The sequence below is a fragment of the Rhinolophus hipposideros genome (genome assembly GCF_964194185.1).
Source record: "Rhinolophus hipposideros genome assembly, chromosome: 9".
NCBI classification, from domain to species: Eukaryota; Metazoa; Chordata; class Mammalia; order Chiroptera; family Rhinolophidae; genus Rhinolophus; species Rhinolophus hipposideros.
This window is the reverse complement of record NC_138055.1, coordinates 10,661,095-10,683,785: the sequence shown is the minus strand read 5'-3', so window position 1 is coordinate 10,683,785 and position 22,691 is coordinate 10,661,095. Positions and strand designations below refer to the sequence as shown.

General features: G+C 43.8%; 1 protein-coding gene across 2 annotated transcripts; it reads left to right on the top strand.

Moving 5' to 3' along the window:
- Positions 1 to 756: 756 nt before the first annotated feature.
- On the top strand, positions 757 to 22,336 carry APOL6 (apolipoprotein L6). Of its 2 annotated transcripts, none has more exons than XM_081060708.1 (4): positions 757 to 938; positions 8,936 to 9,029; positions 11,130 to 11,952; positions 20,936 to 22,336. In XM_081060708.1, exons 2-4 carry the CDS (start codon positions 8,974 to 8,976, stop codon positions 21,080 to 21,082), a joined length of 1,026 nt encoding a protein of 341 aa, XP_080916834.1. In that variant the 5' UTR covers positions 757 to 938; positions 8,936 to 8,973; the 3' UTR covers positions 21,083 to 22,336. The 2 variants fall into 2 exon arrangements, with proteins under 2 accessions (XP_080916834.1, XP_080916833.1); XM_081060707.1 differs by lacking the exon at positions 757 to 938 and adding an exon at positions 1,180 to 1,310.
- The last annotated feature ends 355 nt before the right edge of the window (positions 22,337 to 22,691 follow it).

Here is a 22,691-nt window from a genome sequence, read left to right as displayed (position 1 = left end):
TCTTGAGGTCTCAGTGTCCTCATCTGCAAAATGGGACCGTTGGAACCACAATCCTGTATCTCAAATCGTTGGGGCCGGATGTGTTTCAGAGTTTCCATTGTTTTTGTTTGTTTGTTTTTGGAAAGGTGTCTATACTGTACATCACGCAACATCCCAGCTGCTCTCCTTAGTCAAACCCTGTTCATATTTCTGCGGCGAAACAATGAATATTCAAATAAAGTGAGATACATAAAAACTATAAGCTTCAGGTCAAGTTTTACCACCCACTGAATTATGGAAAAACCTTTCAGTTTTCAGATCATTTTACGTTTTCACCTTTCAGGTAAGAGTTGTTAGAGCTTTAACGTCGCCCACCTCAGAGAGTAGGACAGTGATGTGACAACAATCATTGAAGACGCCCATGATGTGTTTGTGGGTGCTCGGCCACACTGGGCGTTGCGTGGCTGGCTCATGGCTCCTCACAAGGGCTCTGTGCCACAGGAGCTATTCTAATACCCATTTCACAGATAGGAAGTCGAGGCCAAGGCAGTTGAGGAACTGGATCACGGTGACACAGCTCCAACTGGTTGGCTTGACTTCAGAGTCCTTGTGTCACCACTCATCTGTTTTCACAGGTAGGAAGTGGAGAGGAAAAACAGCCTCTGGCTTTGATTTGTCCATTTCACTTCACTGAGTATTTATTAGAAAACGAAAGTGAAAGGGCAAGGCCTTTCTCAGCAAGCCCCAGCCTTCCCAGAAGAGTTGCTGTGAGCGTTCACATTTTTGGAATCGCAACAGTTAACCTAACCCAGTTTTAGAATCCTTCCTCAGAATAAGCCAGCAACACGCCACCCCCACTCCAGCCCTTAACAAAACTAGCCAGAGACTGTACTTTCGCCTTTTTCCTCCTGCAGCCCAGTCGCTCACAGTCCCCTCTCAAACTTGAGAGCCCCAGAGAGGTGAGTCCTATTTTCCCTCAGGACAGGCAGAGGTGGGAGGGGTGGGGGTGCTTCAGGGCCCCGGAAAGGACATTGTGCTCAAGGGGTTGGATACAGAAAAAGAGGTCTTGTCAGGGCCACCAAGATTCAAATTCCTGTCCTGCTAGTTACTAACTTTGAAAGCTTGGGAAGGTCTGAAGGTTAAATTCTTTACTGATTAATCAGGACAGGAATCTCTCCCTTACTGTCCCATTTGAAGTTCAAATGAAAATGTGATTAAGAGAGAGAGATGAACCACCAAGTTGCATCTTCGCCTCCTTTGCTTGGGGACCCCAGAGCCCTACATGGAGAAGGCCTGGCCCCCAGAATGTGGGAGGCCTTCTTCTGCCACAGGTATTTCCCTAGAAGTTCTCTGCAGCAGCGCTTTAGGGGATGTTGTCTTTGTAGAAGAAAGATACTGAGTGAATTGTCTCGAAACAGCAAAGCCAATCCCCAGTGTTTCCTGGATTGTAGGTTTATTGGGGGTAGTTGGGGGCAAGAAGGGGGGAGATGGTGATAAAGATTAAGGGGAACATCTTCAGTCTGTGTTTTCAGAATAAGTCACCTTTTCTTACTTAGATCGGAGGTTTGAGGGAGCTGGTCTGCAGGTGGAGGAAATGTTGGAGAACATGGTGGAGCTGAAGGGTCCCCAAGCAGGCAAACAAAGGCTGTCAGAAATAGGAGCTCTCAAATGAAACCATGTCGCTAATCCTCTCCCATCATTCCATCACTCTCCCAATATCACCTTCCTCTCACATCCACCCAGGTCAGGAGGGAGGGGATAGGACCTGATGGGACCAGAGAACTCCCTGACGTTGTTACTGGGAACGACATTTTTCCTCTGTACTTGTCCTCTTGAAAGAAACGCTTCAGTCAAGAGACACAGTTAAGCAAGTTGCAGAAAGCAAAGGTTATTAACAAGCCAGTACACTCTGAAATGTGGAGCAGGCTGACCCGAGGGTGGGGAGCAGCCTCTCCTTACATTGTGTGAGGCTTTTTATCCCTATGGGTAGAATGGTCTTCCTGGCCCCTTTCCACTATCTTCCTCTTGTTCTGCGGATGTGTCCCGCCCTCCCTTCTTGTTTCCCAGGGCTTAAGTGTGAGCCCATCAATTTCCCATAACTCATTGGAAAGCCCACTAAAGGGAGCAAAACCACAGTGCGTAGCCGTGGGCATCCAGGTAAGCGGATATAAATGCTGAGATGCAAATTGGCCAAAGGCAGGGGCCTCGGGTGGCCCCTAATGCTGGTTTGAGCAGGGCGAGTCCCTCCTCCTCTTGCTCATTTCTACCTTTCTACCTACCCTACCCTGGTCACCTCTGCCCTGCATGTGATAGGACTGGGGACTAATATGAAAAATGGGGAGTTATCACAGGGTGATGGTAAAGAGTGGGGCTCTAGACCAGGGTTTCTTAGCCCCAGACCACTGATGTTTTGGACGGGATCCTTTTTGGTTGTGGGGGCTGTGCTGTGCAGTGTGGGGGTTTAGCAGCGTTGCTGACCTCTATCCACTAGATGCCAATAACAGCTCTCTCTCTCTCTCTCTCTCTCTCTCTCTCTCTCTCTCTCTCTCTCTCTTTCTCCCTCCCCCAATATCTACAGACATTACAAATACGCCCTGGGGAGAAAACTCAACCCTGATTGAAATCTATTGTTCTAGACTCGTATTGTTTCCTAGCTGGAATCACACTGGGCTCTCCCACTTACCAATCGCATGATATTAGCCTCCCTGTGCCTCAGTTTCCTCATCTGTAAAATGGGGATAATATTAGCATCTGTTTCAGGAGGTCATTGAGAAGACTAAAGATGTATAAAAATGTCGGGCACAAGTAAACACAAAAACGTGACTCATTTTATAGGCTATGGTCACCTTGGAGCCAAACTCCCCCAAACAGCCTTATACACCAGAGAGAAGACACTATTTTCTACCTCGAAAACTATCCCAAAGAAATAACCAAACACGTAGACCAACAGTTATATAAAGATCAAAGATTATTTATGAAACAAAAAATATAAGAACAAAGCAAAACAAAAACTGAAACTGAAAACAACCCAAAGTTTCAACAGCAGGGGAGTTATTAAATACGTAATAATACATCCATATAATGAAATGTTACACGGCCTTTAAATATCCTTCCGGCAATTGTTTAATAATATAATGTTAAGTGACAAAAATTCACACAAAACTGTAGGAGCAGCATGAGGCTACTTTTTTTTTTTTGCCTGTAAAGTAAAACATTGACATTGTTTCTTTCTGTGAAGTGGGAGTACAAATTTCATTCTTTATTTCTAAATTTTCTATAGTAAATCTGTATTTATTAAAGTAATTAGCAAAAGGGGGTTTAAAAGGATTTTTGCGCCTTCAAAATATGTGTGGAAGGGTTTTTTTTCCCCCCTAAGTTTTTTAGAAGTAGAACCGGGAGAGGAAAAGGGAAAGGAAGATGATCATCAGAAAGAAGGCGTATTTAGGAAATACCATTTCTGCCCTAAGCTCTGGGACTAAGTGCCAAATACAGGCGAAGGGTGGAAAGAAGGCTGCCATAACCGAAGTACCATGTTTCCCCAAAAATAAGATCGGGTCTTATATTAAGTTTTGCTCCAAAAGATGCATTAGGGCTTATGTACAGGGGATGTCATCCTGAAAAATCATGCTAGGGCTTCTTTTCCAGTTAGGTCTTATTTTCAGGGAAGCACAGTACCACAAACCGGACAAACTAAAACCACAGAAATTTATTCTCTTAGTTCTGGAGGCCCGAAGTCCCAGATCAAGGTGTCAGAAGCGCCCTACGTCCCTTGAAGTGTCTGCAGAAGAATTTCCCCTTCCTTGCCTCTGGCATATTCTGGTGGCCCAGGGCAATCCTTGGCTCGTGACAGTCTGGCTTCGATCTCTGCTTCTCTGCTATCACATAACCTTCTCCTCTGTGTCTCTCTGTGTCTTCTGCTCTTTTTATAAGGACACCAGTCATTGGATTTGGGGCCCAGTCTAAGCCTAGGATGATCTCATCTCAAGATCCTTATTTCCAAATAAGGTCACATTCTGAGGTCCCAGGTGGAGATGAATTTGAGGGTCACATCATTAGACCCACTACCGGAGATAAAGTCTTTGAAAAATTTTGGTATCACAGGCAAGCACGTGGCAAAAATCACGGATACAAGACGTATAAAAGGGTATTCAGTGAAAAGCAAGCTTTCCTCTCATCTCTGACCCTTAACAATCAGTGTTAACTTTCTTGTTCATACAAATATGTGTATCTGTTTTTCTACACAAATGAAAGCATCTATACTGTGTTTGTACCCTGACTTTTTATTTACCAAGGTATAGTAGAGATCCTTCCACATCTGTTCATATAAATTTGCCTCAGTTGGTTTAATGGCTGCATACTTTCATTGCTAGATAAACCATAGTTTATTTAATCCGTCCACTTTAAATGAAATCTGGGTGGCTTTTAGATTTTTTCCCCCCTTAAAACGATGCATAATGGTGCAATGTTTCTTTTTTGTATCCGCATGCAATGGCTTTTTTTTTTTAAAATAAACTTTTTTAGAGCAGTTTTAGGTTCACAGCAAAATTGAGGGGAAGGTACAGAGATTTCCCATATAACTCCTGCCCCCACACACGCAGTTTCCCCCATCACAAACATCCCCTACTGAACCTACAAAGACACACGATTATCACCAAAAGTCCATAGTTTGTATTTGGGTTCACTCTTAGTGTTGTACGTTTCACGGGTTTGGACAAGTATATAATGACACACATCCACCATTAGAGTATCATACAGACTAGTCTCACTGCCCTTCAAATCCTCTGAGCTCTGCCTATTCATCCCTTCCTCCCCTCAACTCCTGGCAGCCACTGATCTTTTTACTGTCTCCAAAGTTTTGCCTTTTCCATAATGTCAGTGTTGGAACCATACAGTATGTAGCCTTTTCAGACTGGCTTCTTTCCCTTAGTCATATGCATTTAAGTTTCCTCCATGTCTTTTCACGCCTTGACAGCTCATTTCCTTTCAGCATGGAATAACATTCCATTGTCTGGATGCCCCATAGTTTATGTATCCATTCACCCACTGAAGGACACCTTGGTGGCTTCTAAGAATTGGCCATTATGACTAAAGCTGCTGGAAACATCCCTGTGCAGGTTTTGTGTGGACCTAAGTTTTCAACTCCTTTGGGGAAATATCAAGGAGCAAGATTGCTGGATCGTATGGTCAGAGCACGTTTAGTTTTGTAAGACATGGATAAACTGTCCTCCCAAGTGTCTGCACCGTGCAGTCACCACCAGCAATGAATGAGAGTTCCTGTTGCTCCACCTCCTCACCAGCATTTGGTGGTGTCAGTGTGCTGGATTTGGGCCGTTCTGATAGGTGTGTGCTATTTTTTTTGTTTTGTTTTAATTTTGAGATAATTGTAGATTCACAGGCCGTGGTAAGAAATATACAGAGAGATCCCATGTACCCCCTTTACCCTGTTTCCCCACCAATAACATTTTACAAAATTATAGTATAAATCACAACCAGGAAATTGAGTTAGATACAAACAACCGACCTTATTCAGATTTCACCGGCTTTACTTGCACTTGTATGTGAGTGTGTGTGTGTGTAAATAATTCTAAGTAATTTTTCACATGGTGTCCATCTGTGTGATTGCTTCCACACCCTGTGAAGACACAGGGACCCCTTGGGCTACCTTTTAGAAACACAGACACCTCCCTGGCTTGCTGTTACTTTGCTCATTCTTTTATTTTCAACTTTTCTGAGTCACTATGTTTCAGATGTAGCTCTTGTAAGAAGTGTGTATAGCTAGGTTGTGCTTTCTGACCCAATCTAAGAGTCTTTTCCTTTTAAAAGAGGATTTTTATTCTGTTTATAATTATGAAAAATGCAGAAACTACTGTTCTCCAACATAAATGGAGATAAGCACTTCACTCGCTATTCACAAGGAAGGAAAGAGAAACAGCTGTGAGTGAATTTTCTTGAAATCACAGTACCGGTTAAGTGTCAGAGAGAGCTTTGGATCCACTTTCCCACACTGCCTCTATACTAATTCTAAGGTGTTTTCTCCAGCAGGTAAAACAACTCTTCTTAGTCAGACTCCCTGTCATTCTGAATATAGAAATGAGCAGAGACACCCCTTTGAAAGTTGCAACAACAGACATTTTTCAAATCTGCCAAAGTAAGCTCCTCCACCCCAGCCGTTTCCACTGGAGGGTAAAGCAGAATCCAGTGCTTTCTAAGAGAACGAATGCAGAAGGGCCTGGAACACGTAAAGATACAAGGATACACAAAGGGCCGCCACGCACAAGCATTTCACTCGGATTCCAAAATGTCATTGCTGGTTCTCCTGTATGTAGCTGCTCTTTCTCCATCTCTTGCTCTCTTTTCTTCTTCCTGGCTTCACTTTTGGGAGCTCAGGGCTCCATCTTGACCACCCTTGGCCTCTATTACTGTGTTTCCCCCAAAATAACACCTAACTGGAAAATAAGCCGTAGCATGAGTTTTCAGGACGCTCGTAATATAAAATAAGCCCTAATTCATCTTTTGGAGCAAAAATTAATATAAGACCTGGTCTGATTTTCGGGGAAATATGGTAGGGCTTATTTTATATTACGAGCATCCTGAAAAATCAGGCTACGGCTTATTTTCCAGTTAGGTCTTATTTTGGGTGAAACACGGTTGTCATGCGGGGCGTCTGGCGGGGTCTCAGCTCCTGTTCCCCACATAAGAACGCAGGATATGGTGAGGCCAAAAAGGAACACCCACGGAGCCATAGATAGGGGAGTCAAACCAATATATTCTCGCTGGCGGCTGGGCCTGAGACATAGGAAGCAGGAGCTACATAATCTGCAACCCGCCGTTCTAACAGCAGTCTGCGCTTGCCAGCCACCATCTTCTTGCTAGCCCGATTCTCTTCTGCTAGCGTAGCCACAGCAGTTATATCAGTGGCCAATGGCTTACGGGTTACAGCTGATGGCCAACTAGCCACAGCTGATGGCCATCTGATCACAGTTGATGGCCATTTACTACCCGAGCCAGCACCTTTCTATGTGAGGCCGAGAGCCTGGACACTGCTTCTTGGGGCTTTGTCCCCACAATGGTATTACTGTTTCCCTAGGGTTCACATGCAATTTCGTGGCTTTAACTACTTTCTACACTGACGGCTTCCAAATTGAATCTCCCACCCAGAACAAAACTCATCTATCCACTGCTTATTCGACATCACTTGGCTATCTCAAACGTAACCTGCCCAAATTGAACCCTATGACCCACCCAGAAAACCTTCCGCCCTTCCCATCTCAGTAGATGGACTCTTCACTGTAACAGTCCTTCAGACCCCAAACCTGACTCAGCCTGAAGTCAGCCTCAACGCTGCTCTCTCCCATCTCACCTCCATGGGAAAATCCCATCCTGTGGGATTTTCAAATGCAATCATTCAAATGCAATCATTCTTCAAATTTCTACCCACCTGGTCCAAGCAGCTGCCACCTGTTGCTTCGACTACAGCAGCAGCTTCCTAATTGGTCTCCCTGTCCTCGCGTGCAAACCCAGCGTCTGTTTTCCAGCTTGAGTGTTCATTGTAGCATGAAAGTTAGGTCAGGGCCACTGCTCGCCCAGATGGTGCTTTAGGGCTTATTGGATAAAGCCCACCCACAGGTGGATAGACCTCTGTGGGCACATCGCTCTACAAACGGATGGCAACTCTGAGCAATCAATCAATCAATCAATCAGCCAGTCAATCAATCAATCAATCACCCCTTCCTCCAGATAGACACAGCACCTCCTTCCATCCCTGGCCCCCAGGTCTCACCACTTGGCAAGTTGATTCTGGGATGGATTTCAGAACCCACCTGCCTGCTCAGACAGGGCCTTTTGCAGTTCTCGTAACAGTGTTATTACGTCCTTGGGAATATTATTTGTACAAAGGGGCCTTATACATTGTTGCCTTGTCCTGTAAAGATGAGATTTTAATCATTATAATCAATTTGTTCATCATAGCCAATGGCTGGAAACAGCTCAAACATATCCACTGATAGAAGAATAAACAAATGGTAGTGTATTTATACAATGAAATACTGCATAGCAATCACTTTTAAAAACCGTTGGTGCCCACAACAACATGACTGTCGTGCAGGCAGTCACGCGGGGTCTCCTGTCCTGCTCCCCACATAAGAACGCAGGACATGGTGAGGCCAAAAAGGAACACCCACGGAGCCATAGGTAGGGGAGTCATACCACTATGGTCTCACCGGTGGCTGGGTTGGAGACACAGGAAACAGGAGCGACACTATCCACAACCTGCCGTCCACTCTCTCTCCGCCAACCAACCTCACTTGCTAGCTGCACTCCGCCGTGCTAACTGCAATCCGCGCTTGCCAGCCACCATCTTCTTGCTGGCCCCCCATTTCTGCTAGCGTAGCCACAGCAGTTATATTAGTGGCCAATGGCTCACTGGTTACAGCTGACGGCCAACTAGCTGCAGCTGATGGCCATCCAATCACAGTTGATGGCCATTTACTACCTGAGCCAGCACCTTTCCACGTGAGGCCGAGAGCCTGGAAACTGCACTCCTGGCTCTGTCCCCACAGTGAATGAATTTCACAGACATTATATTGTGTGAAAGAAAGCAAACCAAATGACTATCTGTACAAAGTTCCAGAATAGGCAAGCTAATCAGAAGAGTGGTTACCTCTGGGGTGGGGTGAGTATTGGCTGGGAGTGGTTACAGGAAACCTTCTGTTCTGTATAGTGATCTGGGTGGTGCTTACTCAGATATGTGTGTAATACCAACAGTTATTGAGATGAGGACTTCAGTGTGTGTACTTATCATATATAAGCTATATCTCAATATAAAATGCAAATATTTAGCCCATTAGAAGTGTTTCATTATTAATTTTATTCCACATAATCTAAAATCCCTCCACACTTGAATTTCATAAGGTTTTGTGGCACCTGCAGTGATTTTGTTATCTGTGTTTCCAACCAGAAAATCATTTGACTCCTGGGAACACCTGTACTTCTCCCATGGACAAAATGAGCACAGATGTGGCCCTACTGAGTGTACTGCAGAACAAGGCAGGGTAAGAATGCAAGGCTGGGCTTGGTCTGCAAAGGGAACCCAGAGGGATTTGTCCCTGGGAAAAGACTTTCTGCTGAAATGTCCAGACGTCCTCATGACAATAGTATTATTCATAACTCAGGCCCTGCCTTCCCATTGGTCTCCACTACACGTAGGAAGACATAGCCTCCCAGGGGGGAAGAAAAGTAGTCCACAGGATAAACTAAATACTTTGCAGAGCGAGTCAATATCTAGTCACATACACGCCATGGGGCAATGGGACGCTCAGGGAATCAATTGTCCCACTTGGGGGCCTCACCACTGTGAGACCCGGGAGGCAGGAACTCAGTGTGTTGGGCCCCCATGTCACCAAGAAGGCCCTTAGTGTTGCTGCATTGATGAATTTAAGCCCCGTCATCTGCTAGCCAGCCAACAGAGTGTCACCAGACTCCAGCACAATGTGGACCATTGGCAAATGTGTGCCGAGTGAATTAGGTGAGCTGTGCGTGTTGTGCTTCATAGAACCAGATTGCAATTTGACACAGGCTGATGCGCTGCAGCTGAAGTGTCATTTGGTTTCAGGAATTTGGTTTAATTCAAATACATAAGGCGCCAATCTGCCATTAGTTAACCACCATGTGAAAGACACAACTTTCGACAACACGCAAAGTGGTGTTGTCAATGTGTGCAGCTACATATCTATTTCTTGTTTCTCTTTATCCATGCCAACCTGACGACACACAGGGGTCGGGGGGGCTGGAGGGCGGCATCTGTAAAGTTTGGGGTTCCTCAGGAGGGTAATCCTCTGCCCCTTCATCCTGCAAGCCCCTGGCCACCTTCTGTGCTGGAAACTCATTTACAACTGCTGATTAATTGGTAACTGGGCTTAAATTCATTAATTCATTAACACTCAAGGGTTTCCTTGGTAGTATATTTGATTTTTAACCTTTTCCAGGAGGTGTGTGTATGTGTGCGTGCGTGTGCATGTGTGTGTTTGTGTGCATGTGTGTGTGTGTGGAGAGAGAGGGAGAGAAAGACATATTCAAGGGTATACACCTCAGTGGGGAATTCCTGACTGAGGAATAGCTGAAAATATGGACGCTCTTGGAACTCTGCACCCCATTCAAAGCTCCATTTCTACCCCATGTGTCCCTTTGGGCGAGTCCCCTTTCCTCTCTGAGCTTCCGCTCCCTCCGCTGAGAAGTAAAGGAGGCAGCTCAGGTCCTCTCCAGGTCCCTTCCAACTCTGAGCCTCTTCTCTGAGCCGGGGAATCTGTGTTATCACCAGGCCCACAGATCTGGCTCTGAAGAGAATGCGCCAATGGCACTTGGTATGAGGAAAGTACCTGAGGGAGTGGGCTTTGCTTCCCCTGACGCTGCTCTCCCACGAAGGATACACTCAGTTGGGCTGGGCAAGGTCCCTTAACACTTCATACTATGAGAAACAGGGGGAGGAGAGGCCTGGGCCCCTCTAGCCCTGACTTCTTTCACGAAGGACCAATTCCATCTGCTTGAGGGGTCACGTACAGCTGGCCACGTGCCAAGGAGAATGTTCAGAACATTACTGATCACTTACCTTGGCCTTCTCAGTGTGCGACTCCTGACAGAAGCAAAGACACACCATAGGGGCCACACTCAAGGGCACCGAGTGCAGGCTGCATTCCACAGTACGGCGCCTCCTGCCTCTGACTCACCTCTACATAAACAGAGCTCCCAAACTCCCACCCAACACCTGCTTTCCTCTTTCTCCTACTTTTCCTGAACCTCTCCCACCATTAGCCCCACTAGGATAGTGACATTTCTTCACTGCGTCTCTCTGAACAAGGCTGAAAATGTCCCTCAGGACTAACCACGTTTTCCACCTCTTTGGCCAAGGCTGCATTTCTCCCATTTGTCCCTCCAGACGCCCCTTTTATGTGTTTCTTCTCTTCATGGAACCAGCAGCTCCCAACAACACTCCAGGACTTTTCAGGGTCAGGTCAGAGGTGACGGAGGTGTTAGGGAGATGCAGGCAGGGTTCAAAACTGGGAGGAGCAAGAACAGCTGGAAACCAGAAGGGCCCAAGAATTTGGCTTTCCCTTCTGGGAGAATGAAGCAAAACTCTTCATTTCACCCATCCACAGGGACGAGGACGCCATTTTTCTGTGTGAAGATGAGGAGCAACGAGACAGAGATGTGTCATCTGAAGATAGTATATTTTTGCAAGAGTTTCCCACCATTAAAAGAAAACTGGAAGTGGCCGTCCAAGAGAACCTCGCCCTTGCAGACAACATCGACAGAGCCCACGAAACATTCACCAAGACCCATGTGGTGACCAGCTCCATTGCTGTCATGTCAAGTGTGATGAGCTTCCTGGGTTTAGCCCTGGCTCCAGTGACAGTGGGAGGAAGCCTGGTGCTTTCTGCTGTTGGCACAGGGGTGGGGACAGTAGCCGGGGCCACCAGCATACTGACCAAGATTTTGGAACATCGTCACAATGAAAAAGTCCAAGCTCAGGTCAGCAGCCAAGTGTCCACCTGTGACCAAGAGGTAGGGAAGCCTGTAGACAAGCTAGCCTCCTATGTTCTGACTCTCTGTAACCAAGGAAAAAACATCAAGAGCATCAAGAAGAACATCGATGCCTTGCAGCTAGCCAGAGCCCACCCACGCCTGGCCACCATTGCCAAGCGTCTCCTAACCACTGGCCAAGTCTCAGCCCGCAGTACCAGACAGGTGCAAAAGGCCTTTGCGGGTACAACGCTGGTGCTGAAGAGAAGTACTTACATGCTGGGTAGTGCGACGGCTGTCTTAGGCCTCAGCACAGAGCTGCACTCTCTCCTGAATGAGTGGAATCACCTGAAAGAGGGAGCAAAGGCAGAGTATGCGGAAGTGCTGAGGGCCCATGCCTCGGAGCAGAAAAGAAAGCTGGCACAACTCACCCAGCATTATGAGAGCCTGAGGCAGAAGGTAAGGCTGTGATTTCCCTCTTGGGTGGGGCTGGAAGGAGGAGGGAGATTTAACTGGGGCTGATGGGCGAGCTTTACAGGAGGGTGTTAAGGAAGCCAGTGCATGTGTGAAGTTTGCATGCTATTCCTGAGGACATGGGGCGAATGGTGGCCCTGGACGTCCAAAGGGTATCCGTACTCTTGGACATAATGGGGCCTGTCCTGCACAGACCTGGTCGTGCCTTCTGTGTCTCCCTTGATGTTCCTAGAGGTCCCTGTGCTGGGAATACGGTCTTTCAAGTTGTACAGAAGAGGGCACTGAGCTGCAGAGAGTGTTAGGGATTGAAATGTGTCTCCCTAACATTCCTACGTTGAAGCTCTAAGCCCCAGTGTGACTATTTGGAGATGGGGTTTTTGGGGGGGTAACTGGGGTTCAATGAGGTCACAGGGGTGCAGCCATAATCCTTCTAAGAAGAGGAGGGAACACGAGAGTGATCTCTCTCTGCTTGCACCAGCACAGAGGAAAAGCCATGTGACAATACAGTGAGACATCCGCAGGAGAGAGGCCTGCCCAGGAACTGAGCTGGCTGTCACCTTGATGTTGGATCTGTAGCCTCCAGAACTATGAGGAAATACGTTCCTACGGCTTAAGTCACCCCACCTGTGATATTCTGTTATGGTAGCCCGAGCTAAGACAGGGGACTTACAAACTTGCCAAGTTTTCCCAGCTAGGTGGAGGCAGTCAGGATGACAAAGCTGGGAGGCTGATTCAGAGCCTAGGTTTGGGTCTGCACCACACGGTGCTTGGGAACCCTCTGTAGCTTTCCTGTGATTGATGTTTTTGTTTCTTTACGAAAACTCTTGCAAGAGGAAAGGCTGTTGCAGGAAGAAAGGCTCTTGCAGGAAAAAGAAAGGTTATTGCAGGAAGAAGAAAGGCTCTTGCAGGCAGAAGAAAGGCTCTTGCAGGCAGAAGAAAGGCTCTTGCAGGCAGAAAGGCTCAGGAGCTCTGCCTTAGCCCTCAGCCAGGCCTGGGGGAAGCAGGATCCCAGGTGTCAGGTAAGGATGAAGAAGACAAGCTGAGCCCTGAGGCCTCTGAAAGGGACAGGGTGGGGTGGGCAGGGTTGGCAGAGGAAACGCCTGGAGTCTAATTGGGAGGGCCAGCTGGGTCCTGCGCTGTCAGCTAGTGAGTACTGGGAAGGTCAGTCTGTCCCCTCCTTCATTCTCCTCTGTTTCTTCATTCATTCCTTCACTTTGGTGCTAAGTCAGTCACTTTATTCTTTAGTCCCCATTCACTCTCTCCTGCATCGTGCATGTTAAACATGTATTGTTTCATGCTGGGCTCTGAATCCATACTGAGTACTGATGATTACACAGTAGGGTGTCTGATGTGAAGGGTGCTAATCTGAAAATAAAAACGCCCCCTCCCCCCCCTTTTTAAAGGCCTTTCAAAGTGAGAGTTCAATAAGAATACCTATTCTAGAATCATTAGTTCAGGCAGAAGCCAAATAATGTTCCAATTAGGATTCAAAGGCAAGGGGTGTTTATGAGAAAGGGAAGGGGACCAGTTACTGGTACATCAATAGAAGGAAGGCATTTCTACTTGTGCAGACAACAGAACATAGAGGTGTTAATTCTAAACAATGGTTTTAATGTTGTCATCAGTCCAGTAGCCATAATAACTGTCTTGTTATCTTTGTAAACAGTTTTTCAGGGGTGCAAGTTTGCTTAGGTCCAGTTCAAAGGTTATTTTGCCCTGTTTTAACATTGCAAAAGTTTGAGGCATAAGACGTTCCAGGCAGTTCCTCTGGGATGGCAGCTCCAGGTCCATTTTAAAGTGGTCCCATTTATCTTATTGTTTATGAGAGTATGTTGTATGTTCTATATCAACTCCCCTTCTTTTTTTTAATACTGATATTAAAAAAAAGGAAAGGTCTCTTGCACGACTAGTGTCCAAGCTATCTCTGCCCCTCTACCTCCCCCCCAGGAACAGGAACATAAGGAAATCAGCTTACGTTGGCCTTGGGGATCAACTCCCCTTCTGTTACTTCTCTGCTCTCTTCCTCTCCCACCTGGGCAGCAATGGCTGGATAAGATCCTTCTTATCCAGTCATTTGCTGGTAAAGTTTGCATACAAAAGGCTGTCACCAGAACCTGTTCAACCAGATTCCATTATGAAGGAGAGAGGCCATGTTGTCCCCCCAACCCAAGTTCTTGGAACTCCCTCTTCAGGATATTGAAACCTGTAGGAACATTCTAGGCTTCCCAGTTCACCAATCTTTTTTTCTTTTTCTAATTAATTAATTAATTAATTTATTTATTTTAAGTTTTTTATTCGTTTTAGGTGCACAAAACAATGTAATAGCTAGACATTTATCATTTATATCCCTCACTCTGTACTCTGCTTCTTATATATATATAAAATTGTAGTTGGCATTCATTATTGTTCAGCTTCAGGTGTACATTGCAGTGATCAGGCATCTACATCTTCCCTGAGGTGGTCTCCCTAACAACACAAGTGTCCATTGGACACCCTACAAAATCTTTACAACATTATTGATTACATTCCCCAAATTGATTTTCGTAACCCTGTAGCAATCTTGTGGTTACTGACTGTGCTTTCCAATCCCTTCACCTATCCTTTTATCCCTATCCCCCCTCCCATCTAGCAATCCTCAGGTTTTCCTCTATGTCTCTGAGACAGTTTCTGATTAGTTCATTCATTTTTCTTTAGATTCCACATATAAGTGACATCATATGGTATTTGTCTTTCTCTGTCTGACTTATTTCACTTAACATAATGTTCTCTAGGTCCATTCATGTTGCAAATGGTAAGATTTCTTTCTTCTTTATGGCTGCGTAATACCCCATTGTATAAATGTACCACAGTTTCCTAATCCAGTCATCTACTGGATTTCGATCGGCTTTTCGGTTGTTTCCATGTCTTGGCTATTGTGTATAGTGCTGCAATAAACATAGGGGTGCATAAATTTTTTTCAAGTAGAGTTTTGGATTTCTCCAGATAGATACCTAGGAGTGGAACTGCTGGGTCATAGGGTAGTTCCATTTTCAGATTTTTGAGATACTTCCACACTTTTTTCCGTAGAGGCTGCACCAATCTGCAATCCCACCAACAGTGCACAAGCGTTCCCTTTTCTCCACATCCGTGCCAGCACTCGTTGTCTGTTGATTTATTGATGATAGCCATTTTGACGGGGGTGAGGTGGTATCTCTTTGTGGTTTTTATTTGCATTTCTCTAATGGTTAGTGAGATGGAGCATTTTTTCATATGTCTGTTTGCCATCTGTATGTCCTTTTTAGAAAAATGTCTTTTCATGTCCTCTGCCCATTTTTTAATTGGATTGTTTGTTTTTTGGAGTTGAGTTGAGTGAGTTTTTTATAAATTTGGGATATTATCCCCTTATCGGATATATCATTGGCAAATATCTTTTCCCATTCAGTAGGATCACTTTTTGTCTTATTGATGGTTTCCTTTGCTGTGAAAAAACTTTTTAGTTTGATGTAATGCCACATGTTTATTTTTTCTCTTACTTCCCTTGCCCGAGGGGATATATCAGTGAAAATCTTACTCCGGGTAATGTCTATAAAGTTTCTTCTTATATTTTTTTCTAGGAATTATATGGTTTCAGGTCTTATATTTAAGTCTTTAAGCCATTTTGAATTTATTCTTATATATGGTGAAAGGTGGTGGTCCAGCTTCATTTTTTTGCATGTGTCTGTCCAGGTTTCCCAGCACCATTTATTGAATAGACTGTCTTTACCCCACCGTAAATTCTTGCTTCCATTGTCATAGATTAAATGACCATATAGGCATGGATTTATTTCTGGGCTCGCTATTCTGTTCCATTGATCTATGTGTCTGTTTTCATGCGAGAACCATGCTGTTTTAATTACTGTAGCCTTGTAGTATAATTTGATGTCAGGTATCGTTATACCTGCCACTTTGTTCTTATTTCTCAAGATTGCCGAGGCTATCCGGGGTCTTTTATGGTTCCATATGTTCCATATAAATTTTAGGATTATATGTTCTATTTCTGTGGAAAACGTCCTTGGTAGTTTGATAGGAATTGTGTTGAATATATATATTGACTTAGGCAGTATGGACATTTTAACTATATTAATTCTTCCTACCCATGAACATGGTATGTGTTTCCATCTATTTGTATCTTCTTTAATTTCTCTCTTCAGTATCTTATAATTTTCTGAGTACAGAACTTTTACTTCATTGGTTTAATTTATTCCCAGATATTTTATAGTCTTTGAAGCAATTGTAAATGGGATTGTTTTTTAAATTTCTCCTTCTGATGTTTTATTATTGGTATATACAAATGCAACTGATTTCTGAATATTAATTTTGTATCCTGCTACTTTACTAAATTCATCTATCAGCTCTAATAGTTTCTTAGTGGAGTCTTTAGGGTTCTCTCTATATAGTATCATGTCATCTGCATATAATGACAATTTACTTCCTCCTTACCAATTTGGATGCCTTTTATTTCTTTTTCTTGTCTGATTGCTGTGGCTAGAACTGCAGCACTATGTTGAATAGAAGTGGAGATAGTGGGCAAACTTGCCTTGTTCCTGATCTTAAGGGGAATGGTTTTAGCTTTGCCCCATTGAGTATGATGTTAGCTGTGGGTTTATGATATATGGCCGTTATTATGTTGAGATATGATCCCTCTGTTCCCACTTTCTTAAGGGTTTTTATCATAAATGGCTGCTGGATTTTGTCAAATGCTTTTTCTGCATCTATTGATATGATCATATGATTTTTATTTTTCATTTTGTTAATGTGGTGTATCACATTAATTGATTTGCAGATGTTGAACCACCTTTGCATACCAGGAATGAATCCCACTTGATCATGGTGTATGATCCTTTTAATGTATTGCTGAATTCTGTTTGCTAATATTTTGCTGAGGATTTTTGCATCTATGTTCATTAGAGATGTCGGCCTGTAGTTTTATTTTTTTGTAGTGTCTTTGTCTGATTTGGGGATCAGGGTGATAGTGGCCTTGTAAAAAGTGTTTGGGAGCCTTCCCTCCTTCTGGATTTTTTTGGAAGAGCTTGAGGAGAATAGGTGATAATTCTTTTTTGAATGTTTTGTAAAATTCACCTGTAAAGCCATCTGGTCCAGGGCTTTTGTTTGCTGGAAGACTGTTGATTACTGGTTCAATTTCCTTGGTGGTAATCAGTCTATTCAGGTTTTCCGTTTCTTCTTGAGTTAGCCTTGGAAGGTTGTATACTTCTAGAAAATTGTCCATTTCTTCCAGATTGACTAATTTGTTGGCATATAGTTGCTCATAGTAATTTTTTTTAAATTTTTGTATTTCTGTAGTGTCTATTGTCACTTCTCTTTCATTTCTGATTTTATTAATTTGGGTCCTCTCTCTCTTTTTTTGATGAGTCTGGCTAAAGGTTTGTTGATTTTGTTTATCTTCTCCAAAAACCAACTCTTGGATTCATTGATCTTTTGTATTGTTTTTCCGGTTTCTATTTCTATTTTATTTCTGCTCTGATCTTTATTATCTCCTTCCTTGTACTCCCTTTGGGCTTATTTTGCTGTTCTTTTTCCAGATCCCTTAAGTGTGAAGATAAACTGTTGATTTGTGATTTTTCTTGTTTCTTTAGGTAGGCCTGCAGTGCTATGAACTTCCCTCTTAGGACTGCTTTCGCAGCATCCCATAGATTTTGGGTCGTTGTGTTTTCATTTTCGTTTGTCTTAAGATATCTTTTGATTTCTTCCTTGATCTCATGGTTGACCCATTCATTATTTAGTAACATGTTATTCAGCCTCCATGAATTGGTGTGTCTTCCAGGTTTTTCCTGTAGTTGATTTCTAATTTCATAGCACTGTGGTCAGAGAAGACAGTTGGTATGATTTCAATTTTCTTAAATTTATCAAGGCTTGTTTTGTGTCCTAACATATGATCTATCTTGGAAAATGTTCCACGTGTGCTTGAGAAGAATGTGTATCCTGCAGCTTTGGGGTGAAATGCTCTGAAAATATCAATTAAATCCAAGTGGTCCAATGTGTCATTTAAGGCCATTGTTTCCATATTGATTTTCTGTCTGGAAGACCTGTCCCTTGTTGTCAGAGGTGTGTTGAAGTCCCCTGATATGATAGTGTTACTGTTGATCTCTGTCTATATGTCAGTCAATATCTGTTTATATATTTAGGTGCTCCTAAGTTGGGTGCATAGATGTTTACTAGGGTTATGTCCTCTTGTTGGATCGATCCCTTTATTATTAAATAGTGCCCATCTTTGTCTTTTAATATATTCTTCATCTTAAAGTCTATTTTTGTCAGATATAAGTATTGCAACTCCAGCTTTTTTCTCATTTCCATTTGCATGAAATATCTTACTCCAACCCTTCACTTTCAGCCTGTGTGTGTCTTTTGATCTGAAATGAGTCTCTTGTATACAGCATATACAAGGGTCTTGCTTCCTTATCCACTCAGCCACCCTATGTCTCTTGATTGGAGCATTTAATCCATTTACATTTAAAGTGATTATTGATAGGCACATAGTTATTGCCATTTTTTAATTTGTAGTTAGATTGTTTTCATCTTTCTTCTATTTACAGAAGTCCTTTTAGTATTTCCTGCAATGCTGGCTTGGTGGTGATAAATTCCTTTAGCTTATTCTTTTCTGGGAAGCTCTTTATCTCTCCTTCAATGTTAAATGATAACCTTGCTGGATAAAGCAATCTAGGTTGTAGGCCTTTGTTTTCCATCACTTTGAGTATCTCCTGTCACTCCCTCCTGACCTGCAATGTTCTATAGAAAAATCATTTGATAGTCTTATAGGAGTTCCCTTGTATGTAACCTGCTGTCTTTCTCTTGCTGCTTTTAGGATTCTCTCTTTGTCTTTAAGCTTTGCCATTTTAACTATAATGTGTCTTGGTGTGGACCTGTTTGGGTTTATCCTGGTTGGAACTCTCTGCACTTCCTGGGCTTGTATGTTGGTTTCCTTCACCAGATTAGGGAAGTTTTCGGTCATTATTACTTCAAATATGTTCTCGATCCCTTGCTCCCTCTCTTCACCTTCTGGTATTCCTATGATGTGCATGTTGTTGTGCTTGATGTTATCCCAGAGGTGTCTTAAACCATTCTCATTGTTTTTTATTCTTTTTTGTTGTTGTTGTTCCGTTTGGGTGATCTCTGCTAACTTGTCTTCTAAGTCGCTGATTCAATCCTGTGCTTCATCTACCCTGCTGTTAATTCCTTCAAGTGTGTTCTTTATTTCAATTATTGTAGTCTTTAGTTCTAACTGGTTGTTCATTATGATTTCTCTATCCTTCTTTATGTCGTCACTAAGCTCCTTAAACATTCTTATCATCAGTGTTCTGAACTCTCACTCTGATAGGTTGGTTACCTCTGTTTCATTTGGTTCCAATTCTGGAGGTTTCTTCTGTTCTTTTATTTGGGACATGTTTCTTTGTTTCCCCATTCTGGCTGACTCTCTGTGTTTGCTTCGATGTATAAGGTAGATGCCCTAGAGTTCTTAGTTCTTGCTGGGTTATCTTATGTAGTATGTGTCCTTTATATTTGACTTGCACTACTTCGTTCTTCTCCTCTGCGTGTGCTCCAAAGGTGACTCTTGTGTTGTGTATATTGTCCTGTTAAAGTTGATCTTTAATTGCTTTTAGCTTGTGAGTAGGAGGGATTGACTCCTAGACTTGGCTCTGCCCACAGCAGGATGTTCTGCTGCGTGAGGGTTGACCACTTAAATGAGGTTTGGCCTCTATGGGCTCTTGTGCCTGTAGAGAATTCCCTCTGGATGTGTCACTTGTAGGTCAAACCCAGTAATACTCTGGTTTGGTCTGGAGTTGGCCTCTGGGTATGTTGAATCTTGTGCCTCTTGAGCTGGGCCCTGGTAGAGCAAATCACCAAGCACAACAGCAACAACAAAGAAAAAACCAAATACATTCACATGTAAACAACTGATAACCCACACTCAACACAGGCAAAAATATCAAAGATACAAAACCGAAACAAGAAAAGCAGCGCTTTTGGGCTTAAGCCCACCAAGTAATCTCCAGGTTGCCCTCCGCTGTACCAAAGAGTCCTCTGCATTTTGTGCAGGCAGAGCCCCTCACCTGGTGCCCAGTGTGACCTTGGGACTGTAGTTGTAGATGAGTGGGGCTATTGGGTCTGGATGGTAGTTTTTACAAAGTCAGTGCAGTTTCTACTCTTGCCTGCACATACGCGCACTGAGAGTAACACAACCAGCCCTGTGCCCAGGTCTCCTGAGTCTTAGGGCACTTCTTCCTTGTGTGTGTGTCTGTGTGTGTGTGTATGTGTATGTGGAGGATGGGAGATTTCTGAGATGCTGAAAGCCCAGAGCTGCGTATGCCACCTACTGCTGATCCCTGGGAGTGCCTCTGCAGTTGTAACTGCCCTGCCCTAGGCAGGCCAGAAAGGGTGGGGGCTGGGGATGGAGGGGTCTTCTCTCTCCCAGCCAGCCCAGCAGAATCACACACTTCCCAGCCTCTTCCCTGAGTCAGAGCTGCAAGCCGTGTCTTCCCAGATCCTGAGCGCTATAGCTCCTCTGTAATCTGACACTACTTCTCAATTCAGGGCCAGCTTGAGTCTCTGGAAGGGCTGGGGTAGGATTGGGAGAGTGGGGTGAGGGGCCCAGGTATGGCGTTTATATCCTTTGTCTGACCTAGCGCCCAGCTGAAAGTCTCAGCTGAGGTTTCTGCCCCAAATGGTGGATATGCTGCCCCCTCAGCAGGAGAGATCAGCTGTGGGACGCAGGGAAAGAGCCCATCTCCTGGCTTTTGGGGTCTCTGTTCCATCCTGGGATCCCCTGCGTCTCCGCAGCCGCAGATGCGTGCGGCGTCTCCACTTCACTCCCTTCCCTCTTCCCCTGCTCACCCAATTTGCCCACCTTCAAGTAATCCTCGTTCGAGTCTCTTAGCTGTTCTGTGTGATGAGCAGAGAGTCCTTTGGTGGGTTACAGATGTTCCTTTTGTTGTAGGTTCTGGAGAAGTCAAGAAGACCGCTTTGCTGCCGCCATTCCTCCCTGTTCACCAATCTTAAACGCATGGTTTTTTTGTTTGTTTTTTCAGTTGCTATTTTGAAAGTAATGTATTTTACTTTAAATCTTTCTTTTTTTTTACTTTAAATGCTTTTTTTTATTTTTTCAAATTCAGGAAAGTGAAAAATAGAGGAGAGAAATAATGCACCAGCTAGGGTGACAACTGTTGGTAATTTAGCATAGAATTTTTTCCCTTCACTTTCCTTGCTTTGGGTGTTAAAGTACTGACTTTAAATAGTTGTCATTAGATTGCCAGCTGGGGACCGTGCATTATAAAGTAGATTTTTTTTCCTGCAACCTACTGAGTTTCCTTCTCATGCTTAATGCCCTCATTTGCCTACAGATCTATAATTTTTCCCTTTGGCTGTTTTTTTCACGTAGCAATATTTTCTACCATTCAATGTTCTACTTCATTTTTATAGACATTGTTTTTTCAAGTTGTAAAATATTCTTGACTGTACGTACAATCTTTTAATTAGACACATATCAGTCATCACTCTCATAGCCACCTCAAACTGGCTTATGCAGAAAAAGGAACTTACTGTCTCATATACTTAAAAAGCTTAGGGGTACAAGTGGGCTTCAGGTGTGTCTGGAGCTAGAGGCTAAAAGTGATGTCATCAGGCCTCTGTCTTTTCATTTCTCAGACAGGCTTCCGCCACATGCAGGAAAGATGTCCCCAACACCCCCCAGGTGTGCCCCCTCCCAGCTGGAAAGGGACGGGGCAAATCCCAGGAACCCACTCTGATTGGTCAGGACTGGGACACTTGCCTATGCCTGCCTGTTGGTTGCTAGGAAACTATATGGTCTGTGGACAGAGAAAGAAGCTAAATGAAAAACAACACTGGATGTCCCTCCCCTTTCTGAAACATTTAGATCATTTCAAATTTCTTACTATACATAGTGGTAAAATAAATATCCGTGTGTCAAAATCTTGCTGGGTTATTATTAAAATTCTTTTCTTAAAATAGAGTCCCTAAAGTGGGATACCCAAAATCAAGAATGACCTCATGAAGAAAAAACAGGAGTCTATTCCCCCTACATTACAATAGTAAAACAGGAAGTTTGGGAAAGAGATAAAAAGTGGAGGGGAAAGAGCGCCACTATTAACCTTTTGAACGACAGCCTGCTAGTCTTTGTTTTATAAATCTTACGATGTAGGGGTTTTAAATAGTTGTAATCCCATGCCTGGGCCATGTGTTTCCTGCTTTTGTTGCTCTCCTTTCCTGTTTTAATTTTTTCATGAGCACAACTGTAAATAAATAGCTTTTTCCACATTTAATATTGTTCTCTTGGTATATGAGCATCCACGAAGTTCTGAATAAACATTTTCAATAATGATGCTTGGCACAAAATAGTCATTACGCTCGGAGTTTTGTTTGTTTTGTGGACCGTCTGGGAAAAAAAGAAGGATGAATCAGAGAATGGAGATTTGAGACTTATCTCTGATGCTTATTTGCCTGGTCCCCTTTCTGAGTTGTGGTTTCTTCACCCATGAAATACGTGTAACCTGAGTTTTCACTCTGTGCCACTCCACCTGGGCGCAGAGCTGTAGTGCCCTGCTCACAGAAATGGAAGTCTGGGAGAAAACACCCTTGACAGAAATTCAAATCCTTAATAAAGTGTTTGAGCCAATATCGTCCCTGGTTGTCTGCTCTTCTCATTCTCAGACTTTCTTCCATCAGGACAGACGCTC